This window comes from Ranitomeya imitator, chromosome 1, assembly GCF_032444005.1.
Source record: "Ranitomeya imitator isolate aRanImi1 chromosome 1, aRanImi1.pri, whole genome shotgun sequence".
Classification (NCBI taxonomy): domain Eukaryota; kingdom Metazoa; phylum Chordata; class Amphibia; order Anura; family Dendrobatidae; genus Ranitomeya; species Ranitomeya imitator.
The window spans coordinates 1,213,588,578-1,213,614,346 of record NC_091282.1 but is presented as its reverse complement, the minus strand read 5'-3'; the positions used below and the strand labels follow the sequence as shown (position 1 = coordinate 1,213,614,346).

The 25,769-nt window shown below is 46.9% G+C and overlaps 1 protein-coding gene across 1 annotated transcript in view; it reads left to right on the top strand.

The window, feature by feature from the left end:
• Positions 1 to 22,284, top strand: part of TTC31 (tetratricopeptide repeat domain 31) — a 37,487-nt gene extending 15,203 nt beyond the window's left edge. The window contains exons 2-15 of the mRNA XM_069744996.1: positions 12,385 to 12,560; positions 13,490 to 13,573; positions 13,958 to 14,023; positions 18,107 to 18,181; positions 18,257 to 18,454; positions 19,520 to 19,568; positions 19,651 to 19,741; positions 20,662 to 20,803; positions 20,886 to 20,987; positions 21,063 to 21,132; positions 21,208 to 21,355; positions 21,431 to 21,505; positions 21,574 to 21,676; positions 22,127 to 22,284. Coding sequence (XP_069601097.1) covers positions 12,385 to 12,560; positions 13,490 to 13,573; positions 13,958 to 14,023; positions 18,107 to 18,181; positions 18,257 to 18,454; positions 19,520 to 19,568; positions 19,651 to 19,741; positions 20,662 to 20,803; positions 20,886 to 20,987; positions 21,063 to 21,132; positions 21,208 to 21,355; positions 21,431 to 21,505; positions 21,574 to 21,676; positions 22,127 to 22,216 — 1,469 coding nt within the window. The 3' untranslated portion in view covers positions 22,217 to 22,284. The remainder of the gene's footprint in view (positions 1 to 12,384; positions 12,561 to 13,489; positions 13,574 to 13,957; positions 14,024 to 18,106; positions 18,182 to 18,256; positions 18,455 to 19,519; positions 19,569 to 19,650; positions 19,742 to 20,661; positions 20,804 to 20,885; positions 20,988 to 21,062; positions 21,133 to 21,207; positions 21,356 to 21,430; positions 21,506 to 21,573; positions 21,677 to 22,126) is intronic.
• The last annotated feature ends 3,485 nt before the right edge of the window (positions 22,285 to 25,769 follow it).

The window sequence follows — 25,769 nt, the reverse complement described above, 5'->3', positions numbered from 1 at the left end:
CAAATCCCTCTACATTCTATAATCACTATAGGCTTGACCTATCGTCAACTTCTGACCTAGACTTTGGCAGGACTGTCCTCAGCACGGTGGTCCCCCCCTAGGTGATGGTCTCTGTAAGATCTCCAGTGGGGTGCTGTCGTGGCGAAAGGGAAAAAGCCGGATTACTCACTGGTAATACTCTTTTAGTGAGTCCACGACAGCACCCTCTTACATCCCTCCCTATATTAATATAGTACTTACTATTGAGTAAAATTCTTTTAATCATACATGAGCAAATAAGTTTAAAAATGAAATAAATTATATTTGCCTAATACTGGCGGTCCTCCGGGTACTCTGAAATCAAAACTGAGGAGGAGAGGCGGACCGCCCCCTTTTATTTCTCGGTTGGTTTCCTGTTTCTGCGGGGCGGATCCCTCTCTCCAGTGGGGTGCTGTCGTGGACTCACTAAAAGAGTATTACCGGTGAGTAATCCGGCTTTTTTAATGTACAGTCATGGCTGAAAGTGTTGTCACCCTTGAGATTTTTCCAGAAAATGAAGTTTCTCCCAGAAACCTATTGAAATTGCACATGTTTTGTTATACACGTTTATATCCTTTGTGTGTGTGTTGGAACAACACAAAAAAAAAACTGAGGAAAAAAACAAGTTGGACATCATTTCACACAAAAAAAACAAAATGGACCGGACAAGATTGTTGGTACCTTTCTAGAATTGAAGCATGTGATACTTGTTCAGACTCACCTGTGGCAAGTAACAGGTGTGGGCAATATGAAAATCACACCTGACGCCAGATTAATAAAGAAGTTGCCTCAATCTTTGCATTGTGTGTCATGGAGAACAGAAAGAGGAGAGGAAAACTGTCTGAGGACTTGAGAACCACAATAGTAGAAAAACATCAACAATCTCCAGGTTACAAGTCCATCTCCAGAGATTTTGATGTTTTGTCCAAGGTGCGGATCATAGTCAAGAAGTTTACAGCCCCTGGCACTGTAGCTAATCTCTGTGGATGGCAGAGAAAATTTGATCTTTAGAAATACCCTGGTTTAGGGAAAGAGGGGAAAAAAAAAAAAAAAAAAAAGAGACAAGTGCGGCGCTTCCTCTGAGCGTAATACGTTTTTACCAACAAGTTAAAAACATTTCTTTTATTTGTAGTTATGCTCACCTTCTATCGGTAAGAAATGCACGTTGAGATTCTCAAGGAATCAATTCTTTAGGCAACTCTTCTTCGTATGTTGTATAATCCAATAAGGTGTGCAGCTCACTTTGGAGAACTATGTGTTGATCCTGCTTCAGATCCACATAGGTGGCAATTTCAAAGAGAAAAAAAAAAAAAAAAAAAAAAACTCCAAGTAAATGTGGCGCTAAGCACCTACGGATTTTTTTAATTCATCCACTTCAAGTGAAAAATGTTAAAAAATTCATTTATTTTCTCAAAATAAAATATATTTGTAAATTTTTTTAAAAAACAGTACAACGCGTTTCGGCTGCTATTTTTACAGTGCAGCCTTCATCAGAGAAAATTTGATAAAAGGTTGCAACGCAGGATGGTGGATAAGCCTCAGTCAAGCTCCAAAGAAATCCAAGATGTCCTGTTTGAGATCAGCATGGTGTTGTTGTACAACAACACACAAATTGCCAGAGGCAAATAAAGATCCTTATTAACCCCTTTCTGCCAATGGACGTACTATTCCGTCCATGTGGGGTGGGCCCTACTTCCCAAGGACGGAATAGTACGTCCAGCGCGATCGGCCGCGCTCACGGGGGGAGCACGGCCGATCGCAGCCGGGTGTCAGCTGCCTATCTCAGCTGACATCCGGCACTATGTGCTAGGAGCGGTCACGGACCGCCCCCGGCACATTAACCCCCGGCACACCGCGATCAAACATGATCGCGGTGTGCCGGCGGTGCAGGGAAGCATCGCGCAGGGAGGGGGCTCCCTACGGGCTTCCCTGAGCCCCCCGCAGCAACGTGATGTGATCGCGTTGCTGCGATGGTCTCCTCACCTCCCTCCCTGCTCCAGACCCGGATCCAAGATGGCCGCGGCATCCGGGTCCTGCAGGGAGGGAGGTGGCTTCACAGAGCCTGTTAAGAGCAGGCACTGTGAAGCCTGCATAGCTGCAAGTCAGATCGGTTTTCTGACAGAGTGCTGTGCAAACTGTCAGATCACCGATCTGTGATGTACCCCCCTGGGACAAAGTAAAAAAAATTTTTCCAAATGTGTAAAAAAAAATATTCCTAAATATTGAAATAAAAAATATTCCCATAAATACATTTCTTCATCTAAATACAAACAAACAATAAAAGTACACATTTAGTATCGCGGTGTCCGTATCGACCCGACCTATAAAACTGTCCCACTAGTTAACCCCTTCAGTGAACACCGTAAGAAGGAAAAAAAAACAAGGCAAAAAACGCTTTATTGTCATACCGCCGAACAAAAAGTGGAATAACACGCGATCAAAAAGACGGATATAAATAACCATGGTACCGCTGAAAATGTCATCTTGTCCCGCAAAAAACGAGCCGCCATACAGCATCATCAGCGAAAATATGAAAAAGTTATAGTCCTCAGAATAAAGCGATGCCAAAATAATTATTTTTTCTATAAAATAGTTTTTATCGTATAAAAGCGCCAAAACATAAAAAATGATATAAATGAGGTATCGCTGTAATCGTACTGACCCGAAGAATAAAACTGCTTTATCAATTTTACCAAAAGCGGAACGGTATAAACGCCTCCCCCAAAAGAAATTCATGAATAGCTGGTTTTTGGTCATTCTGCCTCACAAAAATCGGAATAAAAAGCGATCAAAAAATGTCACGTGCCCGAAAATGATACCAATAAAAACGTCAACTCGTCCCGCAAAAAACAAGACCTCACATGACTCTGTGGACCAAAATGTGGAAAAATTATAGCTCTCAAAATGTGGTAACGCAAAAAATATTTTTTGCAATAAAAAGCGTCTTTCAGTGTGTGACTGCTGCCAATCATAAAAATCCGCTAAAAAACAGCTATAAAAGTAAATCAAACCCCCCTTCATCACCCCCTTAGGGAAAAATTGAAAAAATGTATTTATTTCCATTCTCCCATTAGGGTTAGGGCTAGGGTTAAGGCTACAGTTAGGGTTGGGGCTAAAGTAAGGGCATGTTTCCATTTGCGAGAAACAAGTCCGTGTCTCGCATGTGGAAACAAAGCTCTGGTGCCGGCACTCCGGAGCAGAGCGTGCGGCTGCATGTGTTGCTATGCGGCCGCACGCTCTGCTCCCAAGTGCCGGCGCCAGAGCTTCGTTTCCACATGCGAGACACGGATGTGTTTCTCGCAAATGGAAACAAGCCCTAAGGGTTAGGGCTAGGGTTAGGGTTAAGGCTACAGTTAGGGTTGGGGCTACAGTTAGGGTTAGGGCTAGGGTTGGGGCTAGGGTTGGGGCTAGGGTTATGGTTAGGGTTAGGGCTAGGGTTGGGGCTAGGGTTATGGTTAGGGTTAGGGCTAGGGTTGGGGCTAGGGTTATGGTTAGGGCTAGGGTTAAGGCTACAGTTAGGGTTGGGGCTAAAGTTAGGGCTAGGGTTATGGTTAGGGCTAGGGTTAGGGTTAAGGCTACAGTTAGGGTTGGGGCTAAGGTTAGGGCTAGGGTTAGGGTTAAGGCTACAGTTAGGGTTGGGGCTACAGTTAGGGTTGGGGCTAAGGTTAGGGCTAGGGTTGGGGTTAGGGCTAGGGTTAAGGCTACAGTTAGGGTTAAGGCTACAGTTCGGGTTGGGGCTAAAGTTAGGGTTGGGGTTTGGATTACATTTACGGTTGGGATTGGGGTTAGGGGTGTGTCTGGGTTAGAGGTGTGGTTAGGGTTACCGTTGGGATTAGGGTTAGGGGTGTGTTTGCATTAGGGTTTCAGTTATAATTGGGGGGTTTCCACTGTTTAGGCACATCAGGGGCTCTCCAAACGCGACATGGCGTCCGATCGCAATTCCAGCCAATTCTGCGTTGAAAAAGTAAAACAGTGCTCCTTCCCTTCCGAGCTCTCCCGTGTGCCAAAACGGGTTTTCCCCAACATATGGGGTATCAGCGTACTCAGGACAAATTGGACAACAACTTTTGGGGTCCAATTTCTCCTGTTACCCATGGGAAAATACAAAACTGGGGGCTAAAAAATAATTTTTGTGGGAAAAAAAGGATTTTTTATTATCACGGCTCTGCTATATAAACTGTTGTGAAGCACTTTGGGGTTCAAAGCTCTCACAACACATCTAGATAAGTTCCTTGTGGGGTCTAGTTTCCAATATGGTGTCACTTGTGGGGGGTTTCTACTGTTTAGGTACATAAGGGGCTCTGCAAACGCAATGTGACACCTGCAGACCATTCCATCTAAGTCCTCATTCCAAATGACGCTCCTTCCCTTCCGAGCTCTGCCATGCGCCCAAACAGTGGTTCCCCCCGCACATATGGGGTATCAGCGTACACAGGATAAATTGGACAACAACGTTCGGGGTCCAATTTATCCTGTTACCCTCGGGAAAATACAAAACTGGGGGCTAAAAAATAATTTTTGTGGGAAAAAATTTTTGTTTTATTTTTACGGCTCTGCATGATAAACTTCTGTGAAGCACTTGGTGGGTCAAAGTGCTCACCACACCTCTAGATAAGTTCCTTAGGGGGTCTACTTTCCAAAATGGTGTCACTTGTGGGGGGTTTCAATGTTTAGGCACATCAGTGGCTCTCCAAACGCAACATGGCGTCCCATCTCAATTCCTGTCAATTTTGCATTGAAAAGTCAAACGGCGCTCCTTCCCTTCCGAGCTCTCCCATGCGCCCAAACAGTGGTTTACCCCCACATATGGGGTATTGGCATACTCAGGACAAATTGTACAACAACTTTTGGGGTCCATTTTCTCCTGTTACTCTTGGTAAAATAAAACAAATTGGAGCTGAAGTAAATTTTTTGTGAAAAAAAGTTAAATGTTCATTTTTATTTAAACATTCCAAAAATTCCTGTGAAACACCTGAAGGGTTAATAAACTTCTTGAATGTGGTTTTGAGAAACTTGAGGGGTGCAGTTTTTAGAATGGTGTCACACTTGGTATTTTCTATCATATAGACCCCTCAAAATGACTTCAAATGAGATGTGGTCCCTAAAAAATGGTGTTGTAAAAATGAGAAATTGCTGGTCAACTTTTAACCCTTATAACTCCCTAACAAAAAAAATTTTGGTTCCAAAATTGTGCTGATGTAAAGTAGACATGTGGGAAATGTTACTTATTAAGTATTTTCTGTGACATATCTCTGTGATTTAATTGCATAAAAATTCTAAGTTGGAAAATTGCGAAATTTTCAACATTTTCGCCATATTTCCGTTTTTTTCACAAATAAACGCAGGTAATATCAAATAAATTTTACCACTATCATGAAGTACAATATGTCACGAGAAAACAATGTCAGAATCACCGGGATCCGTTGAAGCGTTCCAGAGTTATAACCTCATAAAGGGACAGTGGTCAGAATTGTAAAAATTGGCTCGGTCATTATCGTGCAAACCACCCTCGGGGGTAAAGGGGTTAAGGACCCTAAAGTAAAACTTTTAATTTAAACTTTTGAGGACACATTTAAAACACCATGATCTGGTGAGAAAGAGGAACTTCTTCCAGTTGCTCATATAAAGTACTGGTGCTGATTACTTGCAGGGGCATTTTAGCGCGCGGTTTTTTACTATATATGTGTATTAGCTTGTTTGACTCGTCCCTCCTATTACTGGTATGATCCCTATTTATGACACCCGGTCAGGGGATTCATAGGGACATCGTAACACACCAGCTATCCCTCAATCCTGGCCAAATTAGGATCAGCAGGTGGGTATCTCACCATTTCTCATGGGGTATTAGGGTAAACATGGCCTTATCTATGTAACCTACTTGTAGCATAAATTACTGCAACTATTCTCTATAGGTGCCCCATGTTCTGTGCACTACGCCTGTGACATTTATCAGCCATTATCCTTCCCAACATGTTTCGCCTTGCGGCATCATCAGGGGAGTGAGGCTATAATGAGCTGGACAAACGTGGCCAGACCTTTTTTAGGGTATGTGCACACGTTGCAGATTTCCTGCAGTACTGCAGCTTTTTTTTTCCACGCAGAAACGCTGCAAATCTGCAAGTGACTTACAGTACAATGTAAATCAATGGCAAAAAAAAAATGCTGTGCTGATGGTGCAGAAAAATCTGCACAGAAAACGCAGCAGATTCAAAAAAGGAGCATGTCCATTCTTTGTGCAGATCTGCTGTGTTTCTGCACCAATTCCATAACAGAAATCTGCAGGGGTAAAAAAAAGAAGAAATCTGCACAAAAATCTGCAACGTGTGCACATGGCCTTAAGGGTATGTGCACACGATGCGGATTTTGCTGCGGATCCGCGGCATTTCTGCAGCTGCGGGTCCGCAGCAGTTTCCCAGTACAATGTAAACCTATGGGAAACGCAATCCGCAGTGCACATGCTGGGGAAAAAAACGCGTGGAAACACAGCGGGTTACATTCCGCAGCATGTCAATTCTTTGTGTGGATTCCGCAGCGGCTTTACACCTGCTCCATAATAGAAAACCGCAGGTGTAAAACCGCAGTGGAATCCACACAAAAAAACGCGGTAAATCCGCAGGAAAAACGCGCAGTTTTTGCCCTGCGGATTTATCAAATCCGCTGCGAGAAAATCCGCAGAGGATCATTCTACGTGTGCACATACCCTTATACCTCTTGTTACGTCACTTCCACAGGTCATCCAATCCTATGATCTGGATTGGTCTGCCAATAAATATATGTGTCTTGTATCCAAAAGATGGTCTTAAACCTGTATACCATGGACTAGCATGTCATATGGCTTGTGACACTCAAAGGGTTACTCCCCCATCCTCATTAGGGAGGGTAGCCTATGACAGCCAGTGTGATCACTCTTCCATTTACCCATCTCACCCCATCTTGTAGTTTTCGCTACTTACCTTGGGGGGATTAGTTCCAGAGTCCTGCGGCATCATTCACCAGCGCCTATTCTCCATTTTCTTGTGGACTATTCAGTTCACCATCTGTGGGGGAAGACCGCGCATGCACCTGTCCATCACTCCGGCCTATCAACTCTTACATGAACACATGTATTGTCACATCAGTGCCTATTTTGTTGTACTGGAACTAAGATTTTGGTCGTTTCCTGGTGTGTTTAGGGTTGATGTCCCTATATCAAGGGCATGTCCTCTTCAGCGTAAGGCAACATGACCTCTTCAAGAATTTTACTATCTGCAAACTGATGCCTGGTATGCAGTAAATAGGTCCAGCACCATAGTAAGAGAAACCTGCCCGTATCATGATGCATGCACCACCATGCTTCACGGTCTTCAGAGGGTACTGTGGCTGCAGAGTTTGGGGGTCGTCTGATGAACTGTCTGCGGCCCTTGGACCCAAAAAGAACAATTTTACTTTCATCAGTCCACAAAATGTTTCTCCTTTTCTCTTTAGGCCAGTTGATGTGTTCTTTGGCAGATTGTATCCGCTTCAGTACATGTGTTTTTTTTCTAACAGTGGGACTTTGCAGGGACTTCTTGGTAAGAGATTAGCGTCACACCGGCATCTTCTACCTGTCACAGTCCTCGCTGGTAAAGTGAGACTGTCTGTGATCATCCTGGATCCGATCATTGGCTGATCTTCCATTCTGGCTATTCTTCCATCCATTAGAATGGTCGTCTTCCGCTTTCTTCCACGTCTCTCTCTGGTTTGGCTTTCCATTATAAAGCATTGGAGATTATTTTAGCTGAACAGCCGATCATTGTCGTCTGCACTTCATTAGAAGTTTTACCCTCCTATCAACTTTTTAATCTAAAGTACGTGATTCTTCTGCACGATGTCTCGTACGCCCCATATTTCTCAGGCTTTCACGGAGAAATGCATATCCAACATGTCCTGGCTTCACCCTTAGATAAGGGCCACTGGATTCACACCTGTCTCTTCACAGAATGATGGACTGCACTGATTGATCTCCACATTGCTATCATTTTGAACATCCCCTTTCAATCAATTAATCTAATACTCAGATGCAAAAACCTGCAGATCATGAATGCTGCATAGCCTGGGGGTTTTCTTAGAATCTACTGCACCGACTGGTAAATTGTGTGACGTTTGGTGATATAATTTATACCAAAAACATGGATTCATCTGGTTACTCATATTGGATGGATAGTATTTTGAACACAATACTGGTATACTGCACAGAACATGGTACACCTATAGAGGATAGTTGCAGTAGTTTGTGCCACAAGAAGGTTACATAAATGAGGCCATGTGTAATGGGCTGGGTGGTGGAACCACTGTGCCAAAGCCCAAGGAAGACCTGGAGGGGCTTCACTAGGAGCCTCACCCAATCTGACCACGGACATGCAGCAGCTAACATCACCGCTGTCTGTGGAGAGACAAGGGAGGTGATGCAGATGCTACTCCAGGACTGACCTTGGGTAGATGGCAGCTGACCCTAAGGAACGGGTAGCTGGGATGGCCCAGGGGAATGTCCAATAGATGCAGGCAGACGAGAAGACAGGAACCACAGGCTGAGCTGGCGTTGAGGTAAGCACTGGCGGATTCAGCGGACTTGGCTACTGTTGAAGGAAGCACTGGCGGGTGCAGCGGACTCGGCTACCGCCGAAGGAAGCACTGGCGGGTGCAGCAGACTAAGATGCATGTCCATGTTGGAGGAGGCGCTTTAAATAGTAAGATACCTCCAGCTATTGGCTGGGGACACTTTAGAGGAACACGCACGGCCCCTTTAAGAAATGGGAAGTGTGTGCATGCGCACTCTAGGCACAGTGCCTGGAGACCTGCTAGGAGTGCACGCACCCCGGGCAGCAGCAGACCCGGAAGGAGCAGGATGGAAGCCTCGGCGGTGAGTACGCGGATGTCTCTGCAGGGAGAGAGGGACTGCAGGCAGAGATGTGAGTGCTACAGTACCCCCTCTTACGCCCCCTCTTTTTCAAGCCTGTCAGAACTTTCTCTAGGAGGAGAGGGGCATGGATATTCTCCCTGGGCTCCCAGGACCTCTCCTCAGGCCCAGACACCTTCCAATCCACAAGAAAGTAGGTCTTTCCTCTTACCTTTCTTGGTGGCCAAATTGTTCTCTACTTCGAAAACGTCCTCAGCACTGACAGGAGTCGGAATGGCACCAGGAACCTTGAAGAAAGAACTGAGGACAATAGGTTTGAGAAAGAGACACATGGAAGGAATTGCGGATTCGCAAGGAGGCCTGGAGTTCGAGTTTGCAGGCTACTGGATTGTGTTTCAACACCTCGAAGGGACCAATGAAGCGAGGACCCTACTAATAGGATGGTATCTTGAGGCGGATATATTTAGATGATAGCCAGACCATAGCTCCAGGATGAAAGAGGTGAATCCAGACATCTATCTGCGAGTCTTTTCATCCGTTCAGAGGATTTTACCAAAGACTCTTTGGTGCCCTCCCAGATCTCTGAAAAGTTCCTGTCAAGGGATTGGGCAGCAGGAATATTGGAGGTGACAGCCATAGGGAACGGCACTTTGAGGTGTTGACCGTAGACCACAAAAACAGATTTGGGCGAAGACTCGCTCATGTGGTTATTGTAAGAGAATTCGGCCCAAGGCAAGAGCTCAACCCAGTCACTGTGATGAGCATTGACAAAATGCCGGAGAAAATTAGGCAGGATCTGATTGACTCGTTCCACTTGGCCATTGGATGAAGGATAGTAAGAAGATGAGAAATCCAAAGTAACATCCAGTAGCTTACAGGTGGCCCTCCTGTATTCAATGCAGGGTTGCAGAGAGCCATCCTTTTTCTTCACAAAGAAAAACCCAGCCCTGGCCAGAGATGAGGATTTCCAGATAAATCTCCTAGCGAGGTTCTCTTCTGTATATTCGAACATAGCGTGAGTCTCGACCTGGGACGGAGGTAGATTTGTCCTCGTGGAGGTGAGGTACCAGGCAGGAGGTCAATCGGGCGGTCATATAGCCGATGAGGTGGCAAGGTCTCCTCCTTGTCAAAAACGTCCGCATACATCCAATATGCCGCGGGCAGGCCCAGCAAATTGGCAGGAGAAGTAGAAGTCGGAGACCGGACAGTACGAACGGGAGCAAGGCACATTTCATGACATCCTGAGCCCCAACGGAGTACTTCTCCAGACCTCCAGTCCAGAACAAGTTCGTGTTTTTGCAGCCACCGGAGACCTAGTAGTAGAGGATAAGAGAGACCAGACGGCACATGAAGAGAAATCTCTGAATGCAGCATCCCCACCTGAAGCTCCGTGATGAACTGGATGGTCTCGGGAAAAGGCTTTCCATCCACTGAAGAAATCACCCAACTGATCCGGAAGACGTAGGACCGGAATCTTATACCGCTCGACCACAGCCTGTTGAACAAAGTTACCTGCAGAGCCAGAGTCCAGGTGGGCCAATTCAACAAGTCACCTTGCCACCGGAGACAGATACAGTTAGGGTCAATGATGGAGAGGTAGAAGTCTTGCCCAGGGCAACCTCTCTTACCGACCCTGGGTGCTGGCGTTTCCCAGTCTCTCGGGGCAGGAACAAATAAGGTATTCAGAGCTGCTGCAGTAGATGCATGTCCCTTCGGCCTGACTAACATCTTGGCGGCGCTTAGATAGCTTCACGTGGTCAATCTGCATAGATTCAAGCGAAGAAGTCGCAGCAAGAACTTGCTTAATGATTGGTGGTTGAAAGGTGGGAGCCAGGCGTACCGATCTTCTCTCTCGATTCACCTCTTTGGTCCGTTCCTGGAACCTAATGTCAATTCGGTTTGCAGGAGACAACAGGTCATCCTTAGAGGTGGGTATCTCTTGGCCTGCCAGATCGTCCTTGATTCGCCCGGAGAGACTTTCCCAGAAGGTTGACACCAGAGCCACCAAGTGAGTTCTGAAGACAAGGTATGGAAATGGACCGCATACTGGCCCACGGAGAGGTTACTTTGGCGTAACAAGAGCAGAAAAGAGGCTGCAGAAGAAACAGGACCAGGCTCGTCTAAGACCTTACGAAAGGCTTCCAAGAAGGACTGTAGGTTTGATATTAACGGATCCCTACTTTCCCACATGCCCATGCTAGGGCCTCACCAGATAGATGTGACATGATGAAGGCCACTTTGGCTCGGTCCGTGGTGAACTGATGAGCCAAAGGTTCATGAACCCTCTACACAGGGTGGGATCTCTGCTAAAGCGTGGAGGAGCTGACAAAAATGGTCCCGAACCTGGTGCATAACTGGCTGCCTGGTGGGTCACTGTGGTGGTAACTGCCGCTCGAGAGGATTTGGAATCGGCCGGTACTGCCAGCGTATCAAGATGGGAAAGCACTGGTGGGTGCAGCGGACTCTGCTACTGTTTGAAGGAAGCACTGGCGCGTGCAGCAGACTGAGATGTCAGTTCTCAGGTCCCAGTACTTGCAGGTGTGTTAGGAACAAATTCACAACATTGCACAGGCACCTCCATGTTGGAGGAAGCACTTTAAATAGTCAGAGACCTCCAGCTATTGGCTTGGGACACTCTAGAGGAATGCACATGGCCCCTTTAAGAAAGAGGAAGTGTGTGTGCGCATGCGCGCTCTAAGCACAGTGCCTGGAGACTCGCTAGGAGTGCACACACCCCATGCAGCAGCAGACCCGGAAGGAGCAGGACGGGAGCCTCGGCAGTGAGTACGCTGATGTCTCTGCAGGGAGAGGGGCTGCAGGAAGAGATGCGGGCGCTACACCATGTTTAATACCCATGAGAAGTGATAAGTCTGAGCAGTGAGATGCCTACCTGCTGATACTAATTTGGCCAGGGGATTGAGGAATAGATGGTGTGTTACGATGTCCCGATGGTATGAATCCCCTGACAGGGTGTCATAAATAGGGATCATACCAGTAATAGGAGGGAGGAGTCAAACAGGTTTTTTTTGCAGTAATTTACCATATGATGTTCAGGAGAATGGAGAAAAATTCCAAGTGTGTTTAAATTGTGACCAAAATGTAACTCCGCAGTGCAATGCGGCTCCACAATATAATGCGGCGCGATCGGTTTCATTTGTTTCAGAGTTTGATAGATTGAACCTTAACGAATCCGTCAATACTAAATATTTTCTTTTTTTACATTTATTCTTAATGGACTACAAGGGGAAATTCGAAATTTTCCCTTTTTTACAAAAAAAGGAAAAAAAATAATTAGGGAGGTGGCTGGGCTCGTCTTATGTAAAGTGAGGCTACTAGACTGAGGAGGAGAATCACAGGATTAGGAAGGGGACGGGATGGAGGATCCTGAAGGAGGGGGACATTGGCTTGAAAGGGGTTAATATTCCTTCCTGTATTTATATAATCGCTCCCAGGTGGGTAGAACTTACGTGATGTCTTTCTTTTTGCTCTAGATTCGGATGACAGTTATCCTGATGAATACTATTATTATAATGACGACGATGAGGTTGATGAGGACTGTGGCTTCTGGGATGGGACATCTGCTCCAGGGACATATTGTGGCTTCCGCCCGTCTTTTCTTTATTCTCAAGATTATAATTTGCATACCAGTAATTATATAACTAGAGAGGTAAGAGGAGAGGCCGAGGCCAGGCTGCTGGAGGCTGATGTGGAAGTGTGATGGGCGGAATTGGTTGATCAGTTTCTGTTGTGATGATGTCCGAAGGTGGATGGCTCAACTGGGATGATATTGGAGATCGGAGGGTAGACAGCTCAGCTGGGATGATATTGGGGATCGGAGGGTGGACAGCTCAACTGGGATGATATTGGAGATCGGAGGGTGGACAACTCAACTGGGATGATATTGGAGATCGGAGGGTAGACAGCTCAGCTGGGATGATATTGGGGATCGGAGGGCGGACAGCTCAGCTGGGATGATATTGGGGATCGGAGGGCGGACAGCTCAGCTGGGATGATATTGGGGATCGGAGGGTGGACAACTCAACTGGGATGATATTGGAGATCGGAGGGCGGACAACTCAACTGGGATGATATTGGAGATCGGAGGGCGGACAACTCAACTGGGATGATATTGGAGATCGGAGGGTAGACGGCTCAGCTGGGATGATATTGGAGATCGGAGGGTGGACAGCTCAGCTGGGATGATATTGGAGATCGGAGGGTAGACGGCTCAGCTAAGGTGAGATTGGAGATCGGAGGGTGGACAGCTCAGCTGGGATGATATTGGAGATCGGAGGGTAGACGGCTCAGCTAAGGTGAGATTGGAGATCGGAGGGTGCACAGCTCAGCTGGGATGATATTGGAGATCGGAGGGTGGACAGCTCAGCTGGGATGATATTGGAGATCGGAGGGTAGACAGCTCAGCTGGGATGATATTGGAGATCGGAGGGTAGACAGCTCAGCTGGGATGATATTGGAGATCGGAGGGTGACGGCTCAGTTCGGATGATATTGGAGGGTGGACGGCTCAGCTGAGATGATGTCGGGGATCAGGTACTGAGTTGCCTGAGTTATCAGTGTGACTTGCGTCTTGTTGCAGCAGGCAGATAAAAATGCTGAAGAACTCCTAGAGGAGGAGAAAAAGGAAAAGGAGAAAGCGGATAAAAAGAGACTGAAGAAGAAGGTGATTATAAAAACCTTGATGCCATTATTTTCTCCCCTCCTCCTTTTTATCTCTCTGGCCTCTTGTTATTACCTTTCTGTAATTTCTTTCTTTGATGTATCTTTGCTGTGTACTTTCCATGTTCCCTCGCATTGCTCCACCTCCCCTCTTTATATCTTCTGGCATCTGTGGGTCCCCCTCCTGTGTTTCCCCTCTGGCATCTGGGGAGCCTCCTCCAGTCTTCCTCTCCTCTGGCATCTGGACCCCACTCCACTGGCCTCTGAGGCCCCCTTCCTGTCTCCCTCTCCTCTGGTGTCTGTGGGTTCCCCTCCCATCTTTCTCCTCTTTCGTTGGTGGCCCCTCCTGTTGGTCTGTGTGATTTGAATCAATTTTTCATTTATCCAGAGACAGAAGGATCGTAAACGTCAGCAGAAGCTAAAGGAGGAGGAGCAGCCGGTGGGGGAGAACCTAGTGAGTGGCGCTGCCAGGTGGTGGCAGACTGTGGTCTAGTAGACACTGGGAGAATTAGGGTATGTGTTCACGATCAGGATGGCCGGCGGTTTCGTCGGAGCGGCAAACCCGCTCTACACTAAGCTCCGCCCCCTTTCTGGGATGCGATGATGCCGGATGTGTTCATAGCACACATCCAGGATCATCGCACCCCACCATAGGGCCCTGTGTTATACCTTGCGGCGACGCAGCGTTGCCGCAAGGTATACGGACATGCTGCGATCTTAAAAGACGCGCCGCATGTCCGGAGTCGCAGGGCCGCCGCGTGCGTGTTACCACGCATAGTGGAGACAGGATTTCATTAAATCCCCTCCACTATGCTGTAACATCTGGACGCTGCGTGTTTGACGCTGCGTCTCTATGCAGCGTCAAACACGCAGCGTTTACTGCACGTGGAAACATACCCTTAGGGTTTTTGTCCACGTTCAGGATTGCATCAGGATTTGAGGCAGGTCAAATCTGCACCAAATCTGCACCTGAGGTCACTGGCAGGTCACCTGCGTTTTTGACGCGTAATTCATGCGTTTATTGATGCGTTTTTTTCATGCGGATTTGTGTGTGTTTTTGTAAGCTCAATAAAGATATACAAAAAAAAGAATTGTGATGTAATTTCTTGTCCAACCTCTTCATTTACATACTCCATTGAAGAATATGCACACACAGCTAGATAGATAGATACGTTAGATGGATACAATAGATAGATATGATACATATCTATCGTATCTGTTTCTATCGTATCTATCTATCTATGGATCTATTAATCTATGGTATCTTTCTATCGATATATCTATCTATCTACCGATATCTATCTATCTATCTATCTATCTATCTATCTATATATATATATTGATAGATGGATAATAGATACGATAGATGGATACCCGACACTGCCGTGGGCACTCGGGACCGGAGTGTGCGGCTGCATGTATTTCTATGCAGCTGAACGCTCCAGTCCCGAGTGCCTGTGGCAGTGACGGGTATTTACCCCGGCCTTAAATGCAATATGTTTAATTAAAAAAAAAAAAAAATGGCGTGGGCTCCTGCGTACATTTCTGCGCCAGAGAGGGAAAGCCAGCGACTGGGGGACTGATATTTGTAGCCTGGGAAGGGGTTAATACCCATGGAGCTTCCCAGGCTATGAATATCAGCCCGCAGCTGTCTGCGAAGCCTTTACGAGCTATAAAAATAGGGGGATCCCCCCCAAAAAAATGATGTGGGGTCCCCCTATAATTTATAGCCAGAAAGGCTACTCGGACAGCTGCGGGCTGATATTCATAGCCTAGAGAGGGACCATGGATATTGCTCCCCCCCGGCTATATATACCAGCCGCCCCAGAAATGGTGCTATATATATATATACAGTGGGGCAAAAAAGTATTTAGTCAGTCAGCAATAGTGCAAGTTCCACCACTTAAAAAGATGAGAGGCGTCTGTAATTTACATCATAGGTAGACCTCAACTATGGGAGACAAACTGAGAAAAAAAAATCCAGAAAATCACATTGTCTTTTTTTAACATTTTTTTTGCATATTATGGTGGAAAATAAGTATTTGGTCAGAAACAAACAATCAAGATTTCTGGCTCTCACAGACCTGTAACTTCTTCTTTAAGAGTCTCCTCTTTCCTCCACTCATTACCTGTAGTAATGGCACCTGTTTAAACTTGTTATCAGTATAAAAAGACACCTGTGCACACCCTCAAACAGTCTGACTCCAAACTCCACTATGGTGAAGACCAAAGAGCTGTCAAAGGACACCAGAAACAAAATTGTAGCCCTGCACCAGGCTGGGAAGACTGAATCTGCAATAGCCAACCAGCTTGGAGTGAAGAAATCAACAGTGGGAGCAATAATTAGAAAATGGAAGACATACAAGACCACTGATAATCTCCCTCGATCTGGGGCTCCACGCAAAATCCCACCCCGTGGGGTCAGAATGATCACAAGAACGGTGAGCAAAAATCCCAGAACCACGCGGGGGGACCTAGTGAATGAACTGCAGAGAGCTGGGACCAATGTAACAAGGCCTACCATAAGTAACACACTACGCCACCATGGACTCAGATCCTGCAGTGCCAGACGTGTCCCACTGCTTAAGCCAGTACATGTCCGGGCCCGTCTGAAGTTTGCTAGAGAGCATTTGGATGATCCAGAGGAGTTTTGGGAGAATGTCCTATGGTCTGATGAAACCAAACTGGAACTGTTTGGTAGAAACACAACTTGTCATGTTTGGAGGAAAAAGAATACTGAGTTGCATCCATCAAACACCATACCTACTGTAAAGCATGGTGGTGGAAACATCATGCTTTGGGGCTGTTTCTCTGCAAAGGGGCCAGGACGACTGATCCGGGTACATGAAAGAATGAATGGGGCCATGTATCGTGAGATTTTGAGTGCAAACCTCCTTCCATCAGCAAGGGCATTGAAGATGAAACGTGGCTGGGTCTTTCAACATGACAATGATCCAAAGCACACCGCCAGGGCAACGAAGGAGTGGCTTCGTAAGAAGCATTTCAAGGTCCTGGAGTGGCCTAGCCAGTCTCCAGATCTCAACCCTATAGAAAACCTTTGGAGGGAGTTGAAAGTCCGTGTTGCCAAGCGAAAAGCCAAAAACATCACTGCTCTAGAGGAGATCTGCATGGAGGAATGGGCCAACATACCAACAACAGTGTGTGGCAACCTTGTGAAGACTTACAGAAAACGTTTGACCTCTGTCATTGCCAACAAAGGATATATTACAAAGTATTGAGATGAAATTTTGTTTCTGACCAAATACTTATTTTCCACCATATTTATGCAAATAAAATGTTAAAAAAACAGACAATGTGATTTTCTGGATTTTTTTTCTCAGTTTGTCTCCCATAGTTGAGGTCTACCTATGATGTAAATTACAGACGCCTCTCATCTTTTTAAGTGGTGGAACTTGCACTATTGCTGACTGACTAAATACTTTTTTGCCCCACTGTATGTGTATATATATATATATATATATATATATATATATATATATATTCCGGCGCTTAGCCTCTCTTCCCACTCCTGTGTAGCTGTGGGATATGGGGTAATAAGGGGTTAATGACACCTTAGGGGACATTAAGCCCGGTTAATAATGGCGAGGCGTCAATAAGACGCCTATCCATTATTAATCCTAGTTAAGTGTAAGTAAAACAGACACTAGAAAAAAGTATTTTAATGAAATGATTACACACACTTTTTGACCATATCTTTATTGTACGCTCAATCCTCTTGAAGCCCCTCGTCCCGCAAAAAAAAAACAAAAAAACAAATTCATACTCCCTGTCCGCAGATATCCCATAACGAATGTCCCACGACGAGTCCAGCTCTGCTACATCTGGATGCCTGACATCCAGACATCGCAGAGCTTGTAGATGATCACCGGAGATAACTCTCCAGCGATCACCTACATTCTAGCATTCGGTCAGCTGACCGTGAGAACCAGCCTAGTGTGACCGGAGATAACCCCCGGTCATGTGCACGGCAGTTCTCGCGGTAAGCTAAGTTATCGCAAGAACTTATCTTACCGCGAGAACTGCAGTGGACGCGGGGCTTCCGGCGGCGGGACAGGTAAGCCGGCATGTGACATGCGTAGTAAGCTGTTGCGTAGTAAGATATGTTGTGTTCTGAAAAGACGCGACGCATGTCCGTTTCCGCGGGTCTGCCGCCTGGCTTTTTTAACGCATAGTGGAGACAGGATTTCATGAAATCCCCTCCACTGTGCTGTGACATCTGGACGCTGCGTGTTTGACGCTGCGGCTCTACGCAGCGTTTCCTGAACGTGGACACATACCCTTACTGTTGGGACCAGTATGAGTGGGAAGGTTAAAACTGGTGTTAATAGTGGTTATGTCAAGGAAAGTTAAAGTGAGCCTGTAACCTTATTCATGCTTCTCAAAACACGGGTGATTCAGGTGACTGGTTACCGTTAAGTGAGGACAGGGTGGTCAGCCGAATGTCTGATGTTGGTGGTGGGAGGGGGGGGCGGCAGCTGCCATTTCTGGCAGGGTTTGACTCTCTCGCTTGTGCTAGGATCCAGTAGATGGTACCAGAGCTGCGCTCGCTACGGACGGTGCACAGGATGATATTGGAGAATTAGGAAATGAGGTGAGCAATGACGAGCTTTGTGCAATCTGTGACTCCACCGCCGCTGTCATGTCTGACTCACGCTCTATGATTCAGGACAGTCTCGATCTTGGAAGCTCATTTGTACGTCAGGCACAAAAAAAGATGGAGAATAAACCAAAGCCGGAGAGGAAAGAGCGAAATAAGGAAGTTTTACGTGAAAGAGGGCGAGACAAATCCCAGGACAGCATGCAGGAGAACATGAACCCACTGGTAGAAAAGTCAAAGACGTCTCCACCAGCAGCACAGGGAAATGTAAGGAGCCCTGACATGATTTCCCTCCATACCTCTCAGTCACACCTCTACTCTGTCCCTCTGCTAACTTGCATCTTCAGTGTTTCCCCTCTCTGTGCTTGTTCTTCACCCCTCATCCACATACACTCTTTGCTCCCTTTGATCTTTCCCTCTCCCCCATACTATCCTCTTGCTCTGTTCCCTCATAGTCTCTTCTCTCTCCCATACTTGGTCATTTTTTCAATAAGGATAGTATGAAATACTTTATCAAATGCTTTGCTGAAGTCGAAATGTACTATACCGCATTTCTCTGATCCACCCAGTCAGTGATTCCATCATAGAAGGAAATTGGATTAGTCTGGCATGACTTGTTTTCTACAAACCCATGCTGGCTATGGTTAATTGCTGTATTCTTATCCAAGTACTTACATACTTATTGTGTTTAATAAATTATTCAAAGATCTTTCCTGGTATAGAAGTAAGGCTCATTGGCCTGTATTTTCCTCGCTCCGTCTTCTTTCCTTTTTTAAAGATAGACAACATTTGCTCTTTTCCAATTCTCTGGGACTTCTCTCGTTCTCCAGGATTTTTCAAAGATTCTTGCTAGTGGTTCTGTAATTTCCTCTGCTACCTCTTTCAGTACCTTAGGATGTAATTCATCTGGACCAGGAGATGTAAATTCGTGTAAATTAGCTAAGTATCCATAAACAGAGAGATGGTGAGGGAACAGTGTGGATTCATTTATTCCTTCAATGGCCCTGTGAAGATCAGTTGATGTTCCTATTGTTTTCTTAGAGAACACAGATGCAAAATAGGAATTTAAAAGTTTGTCCTTCTCAACATCATTTTTGACTACTTTACCTTTTTCATCCTGTAAAAATCCTATAGCATCTTTGACTTTTCTTTTGCTTTTGACATACCCCCTCCAAATCCTTTTTTACTGCTTTTGGCTTGCAAGCCTCACTTCATTACTGGCTTTAGCTCTTCAAACTCATTCCCTGTAGACAGCATTATATTTTTCTTTAGATATGCCTCCTCTCCCATCCCCCACTCTCGCCTCACGCTCTGATTCTTTCTTTCTTGTAGGGGCGTGCTGTGGATCTCTATAGCATACAGCAGAGTGTGGATTTAGCGAGTAAGTCGACCGCCTTCCCCCAGCTGTTGCAGCCGTGTATAACCCCCGTCCGCTGCCTCCTAATGTTGGTTGTCCCCAATAGGTATTGGTAATAATTTGGCCAGCATGGGGCGCTACATGGAGGCGTTACATTATTATACTGAAGCTATTAGATTAAACCCCGGTGACTACAGGTGAGTACAGGGGCTCCTGCGGGAGGCGCTCTTCTGTGTGGGCATTCACCCTGTGGGCACGGCTGGCATCACCCCATTATCTACGTGGGGTCCATGCGCTGTATATTGCTGTCATATTCCCTGCATGCACTGGGTGTGACTAAGGATAGGTCTCCCACCCTGCTGACAATCTCCTTGCTGACCTTCCATAGTAGTTTGGTTTTGAGATGATCCCCCACCCTCCTGTTTTCCCTATGGATGGACAGTTGTGGGGGGGAAGGGGCAGTCTGTGGTGGCTGGAGAAGACATTCGCCATTATTCACAGCTTGCAGGGTGCTAGCAGTCATACTAATGTGATGTCTGCATTTCTTTATATATCCTGATCATGCCCAGTGTGTGCCGCCCTCCGCCTCCCATGTGACTCACATCCACTGCCGCTCCCGCCTGCTCCACCCTTCCACTGGGCTTGTGCCTGTTCCGCCCCTTAACCCACGCCTGACACATCCCTAACCCGCACCAGCTTATACTTGGCCTGCACCTGCTCCACCCTTTCCACTGGGCTTGCACCTGTTCCGCTTCTTGACCCACGCCTGACACATCCCTAACCCGCACCAGCTTATACTTGGCCTGCTCCACCCTTTCCACTGGGCTTGTGCCTGTTCCGCCCCTTGACCCACGCCTGACACATCCCAAACCCACACCAGCTACGTCCTTATGCTTGCCCCATGCATGCTCCGCCCCTTGGCCCGCGACACTCCACCATTCCACTGGGTTTGCCCTGCCCCATGACCCTCACCCCTAATCCTTTCCTGCCCCATCTTGTCTTGTCCTGACCCATGCCCTTAATCCTTTCCTGCCCCATCTTGGCTTGCGCCTGGCCCTCCCCTTGGCCCGTGCCTACTTTCCATTTGCTTAGGTCCCGCGTGCTCTTCGCCTCGCAGGTTCCTGGGGAATCGCTCGTACAGTTATGAGCGCGTTGGTCGCTGTCAGGAAGCTCTGCAGGATGCTGAGAGGTCACTGGAGTTACATCCACATTTTATAAAGGGATATTTCCGAAAAGGCAAAGCCCTGAAGGGACTGAAGGTAAATGGAGAGAGCCTGCACCCTCACCTGTAGGGGGGCGACCACACGACCGTGTAACATTGGTGTCCATCTTTACCCACAGAGATATTCTGAGGCCATTACCGCATTCCAGCAAGTCTTATCATGTGACCTAAGTCGTGCGGAGGCGGCCAAGGAGGTTGCGGAGTGTCAGCAGAAGTTGCAGGTGCCCCCTCCCCCATTACAGCCCAGCTCCCTCAGCCCTATTCTTATATTCACCCCATATCTTCTCCTCGTCTAGGAGCTGGCTATGGCAGCGAGGAAAATAACCTTGAGTAATACCCCGCTGGGCCTAATGCCAACTCCGCTGAGTAAGTGACGAGAGGGGCGCCAGAGGGTGCGAAATGTGGGGGACGGGCAGTGCTTAATGCAACGCTGTCTTGCAGGCTCTGCAGGAGAAAATAATAGTAATAAAGTGTTTATCCCCCGTAATCTGGTGTATACAAGATCCAATAAAGGACAATCTGCCCCCAAGACTGCAGCCCAAAACCTGCCCACAGCCAAACCCGCAGCCAAACCGGTGCCGACGAGCAGGTAGGGGCCGTAATCCCGGGGGCACCTGAGGGGCCTGCTGTGGTGACGCTGGGTAACCGTCTCCCTTCTCTGCAGCACGTTGTACCCAGTCTGGGTCGGGAATATTACCAGCAGGATCACAGAGGACGTGTTGAGATCACAGTTTGCCGTGTGAGTGATGAGTGGTTCCTGCAGTGCTGACGTCCGCGCCGCAGCTGCTGACTCTTCTCTCCTTGCAGGTTTGGTGCCATTCATTCCCTCCGTATTCTGTACAGCAGGACCTGCGCCTTTATAAACTTCTCCAGTAAACATGCGGCGGAGGCAGCCTTCCGAGCCCTGCAGGTAATGGAGCTGACATTGTCCCCTGCACTGCCCTTTCATTGCCCGCAGCACTGCCTCCTCGGTGCCCGCGGTACTGCCTTCTCATTGCCCTCTGCACTGCTCCCTCGGTGCCTGCAGAACTGCTACCTCATTGCCCCCTGGGTCCCCTCAGCACTGCCTTCTCATTGCCCCCTGCACTGCCCTTTCATTGCCCGCAGCACTGCCTTCTCATTGCCCCCTGCACTGCCCCCTGGGTGCCCGCGGCACTGCCTCGGTGCCCCCCAGCACTGCCCTTTCATTGCCCGCAGCACTGCCTCCTCGGTGCCCACGGCACTGCCTTCTCATTGCCCTCTGCACTGCTCCCTCTGTGCCTGTGGAACTGCTCCCTCATTGCCCCCTGGGTGCCCGCTGCACTGCCTCCTTGGTGCCCCCTGCACTCATTATCGTCTTCACTAATCTAATCTCTCTTAGGGACTGAGCATTGAGGGGACCACGTTTGTTCTCCAGCTGCGAAACCCAGAACACACAAACCTGAATCTTGAAGGGTCTGCAGCCAAGTGAGGAGGAAGCATGGCTCTGGCAGTATGGATGACCGGTCACTTTATAATAAAAGCAGTTTTTGATACTAATGTGTGGAGTTTTAATGGCTTTATATTGAGTGACTGATAATTTGTGGACCTCTTAGCCCCAGACAAGTTCCCTGGATAGATGTCTATCACAGAATCCAGTGCCCATAGCGTAAAATTATATTTATCAAGAAAGGCATCCAGGCCTCGTTACACTTGTAGTGAATCGTCCATTACAATATCATGTGGCAGAGAATTCCATAGTCTCACTGCTCTTACAGTAAAGAATCCTACTCATTGCTCTTACAGTAAATCCTTTGTCTCACTGCTCTTACTGTAAAGAATCTATAGTATCTGTCAGGGATCCCACCATGCTGCCACCAATATGTCACTGATCGTGGGTGACCTTTGGCCAGCACCCGGCTATCACATGTGCAGGAGGGCTTATCTTGGTTATCCCAACACTGCTACAATGTGATGAATACACAAACAAGGCTATTGACCTCTCCATTTACCGCAGGGGCTTATTTTAGTTATCCCACTGCTGCTTCAATATATCACGAACTGCAGGGATTTATGTATATCCCACTTTACATTTCCGCTTTGGAACTTGCAGCTCTCCGGCGCCCCCCCTTACCCTCAGGTCAGTCAGGGAACTACACATAGGATAATTAGTCACCGGAGGGCAGCTTCACTGTGGACTGGCTAGCAGGCATGCTGCAGCAAGGGAGTTCTAAATGCTGAGGCTGCAGCCAGATAATAGCTCATAAAACCCCGTTCCGTCACTGCCAGCGGCACCCACCTAGCCCAGAACACACTTCGCTGCCACCAGCTCAGATTTCTCGCAGAGTGGGGTTCGAGCCAACCCAAATTAGTAGCGTAATTACTTCAGGCACGTGAAAATTCGCACAGAGCATGGAGAAGATGAAACTAGTAATTTTATATTTTACTCCGAAAAGGTAGGCAGTGTTTATAAAAGGTATATAAAGATTTTACAATATGAGACCATTTAAACTATGTACAGCAATTATAAAAAAAAAACATGGATTAAAGAAAGATAAAACTCACATTTGCTTAGATCATTTCAGCTAACCATGCTGGTAGGCGGAGCCCAAATATCCCAGTGCATCAGGAGGTCTTTCTGTAGTGAAATCCCAGGCAAAAATGAAGGCTGAGTTAAGTGCAGTAACTTATACCTGCAGGCTTGTGACGTCACTAAAGGAGCTGGTTTACCTTCACCCTCCCCTCTCCTCAAAGTTACTGATTGTACCAGCAATACTTATAATTCTGATATCTTGGCTTCAGAACATGGCAGAGTCACAGCACCCCATCATTCATCTTATATTAAAATTTGCTTTCTAATGATTCCGCACTCGGACTAGTTGGTCCACCCGGTCCAGGAGAAATCCGCACTTTGTACTCGTTACGTTTAGCTGCTAGCGCTTAGTGGTTGACAGATCTACCGATGGAAATTCGCAATATGTACTCCTTATTTTCCTAGCCCAAATCGGCCCAATATCTCACTATAATAGAACAAAGAACCTCATGTCTTTTGAGAGAGAGTATACCAGTTTTAGCTGGTACTAGATGGGAGGAGGGAGAAATGAGCAATGTAGGAAGATCGGCATGCAGCTAGAAACCATAAACATACCTGAGGTGGGAGGGAATGAGAGGTTTGCGATTCACACACATATCAGCAGGCACAAGCAAAGAGAGAAGGGGGGGTCAGAGCCCACAGCATGCGTGATAACAGGGAAAATGAAAAATCCTCCATTTTATACATTATTGTGACAGTATCACCGCTCTTACAGTAAAGAATCTATAGTCTCACTGCTCTTACAGTAAAGAATCCATAATATCACTGCTCTTACAGTAAAGAATCTATAGTATCACTGCTCCTACAATAAAGAATCCATAGTATCACTGCTCTTACAGTAAAGAATCCATAGTATCAATGCTCTTATAGTAGAGAATCTATAGTATCACTGCTCTTACAGTAGAGAATCCATAATATCACTGCTCTTATAGTAAAGAATCTATAGTATCACTGCTCTTACAGTAAATAATCCATAATCTCACTGATTCACTCATTTGACGAATGCGGCGCCATAGGCTTCCATTATAGCAAAAGCCACAGCGCCGGATCCATCGCTGGCCGTTTTTTAGACTGACACAAAAAACATTCCTCTGTGCTGGACTGACAATTTTTGACGGATCCAGCGAAAAACGGATGAAACGTGAGGCCATCCGGCACCAATACAAGTCTATGAGAAAGAAATGGATCGGGCGGAGAATTTTGCAAGATCCAAATTTTTTTTTTTTTTGATGATTCAACAGATTTATTATCAAGAATGCTGGAACAACACATGCAGGTAGAGCTACAGAGTCCACAATTAGTCCAACGGAACAGGTTCGGGGGCACCTCCCGATAATCCTTGTGCCAGGTAACAAAGCAATAGTCCACAATTAGTCCAATGGATCCCAAAACAATCTCATGAATGACGAGATATGTCCTCAGCTCAAGTCTCGCCCCGTTCGCTTCCGCAGTCCCAGATGGGCGTGGGGTCTTGCCTCAGCTAAGAATCCCCACTCCTTCTCCTTCAAGGATCAACTCACATCTGATCTCAAAATAAGAATGGATTGTCTGAGCTCCTGGGATCCGCCCATGAAGGGGGGTAGGGGTCACACCTTCTATTCAATGGTTGGGTCCACCAGAAGATTCTAGACTGGTGGGCTCCAAGTAGTCTATGTAGTATGTACATTTGACTAGCCACCTGCTGTGAGGAAGAATGGCTATTCCTCCACTAGTGATGTTGACAAAGCTTAATTACATTAGAGCTTAGGGCTGCAAGTATTGGGGGAAGGAGACATATTGTTACAGGTGAACTCCCAGCACAAGAGAATACATAAATTACAGCTAATAGAAACCAGAGAACAGTTACATACAGCAAATGGCATATTATTCAAATACAGGACAGGGCAAAAGTGCAGATCATGACAATCCCTTCCCCCCCCAATTTGTGTACGTACTAGTGACCTCTACAGGTCGCTGGTTAAGTACACACAGGCAGAGCGTAACTTACATGTGGCTTCAAGATCCAATTTTTAAAAAATTTGCCGGATTGTGCCTGACGGTAGAAACCTGATGTGCGAAAGGGGCCTGCACTTTGTGAAATGAAGAAGAGAGGGTTTTTTTTAAGCCATCCAAAAATAATCCCTTTAATAGGGAGACAAAACCGGTGCACTGCACTGTTGTAAATGTGAAGAATTACTGTAAGTGAAAAAAATTCCCTCTTCAGAGCTATTTTTTTCAGGGTACAAATCCCCAGGTTTCCCCATAGCGGCAGTGCAGTCAGGTACTATGAAGCACTGGAGGTGCGTGGCTGGCAGAGCACTGTAGACTCGCCGGTGAGGGGGATGCTGCAAGGTCTGGGTGGGCACATGGACCACGGGCATCAGTGCAACAGATAGGAGATGCACCGCCAGGTAGGTGAAGTGCGGGTGACCGCAGGCGGGCGGAGCGCAGGAAACCACAAGCAGCGGTACGG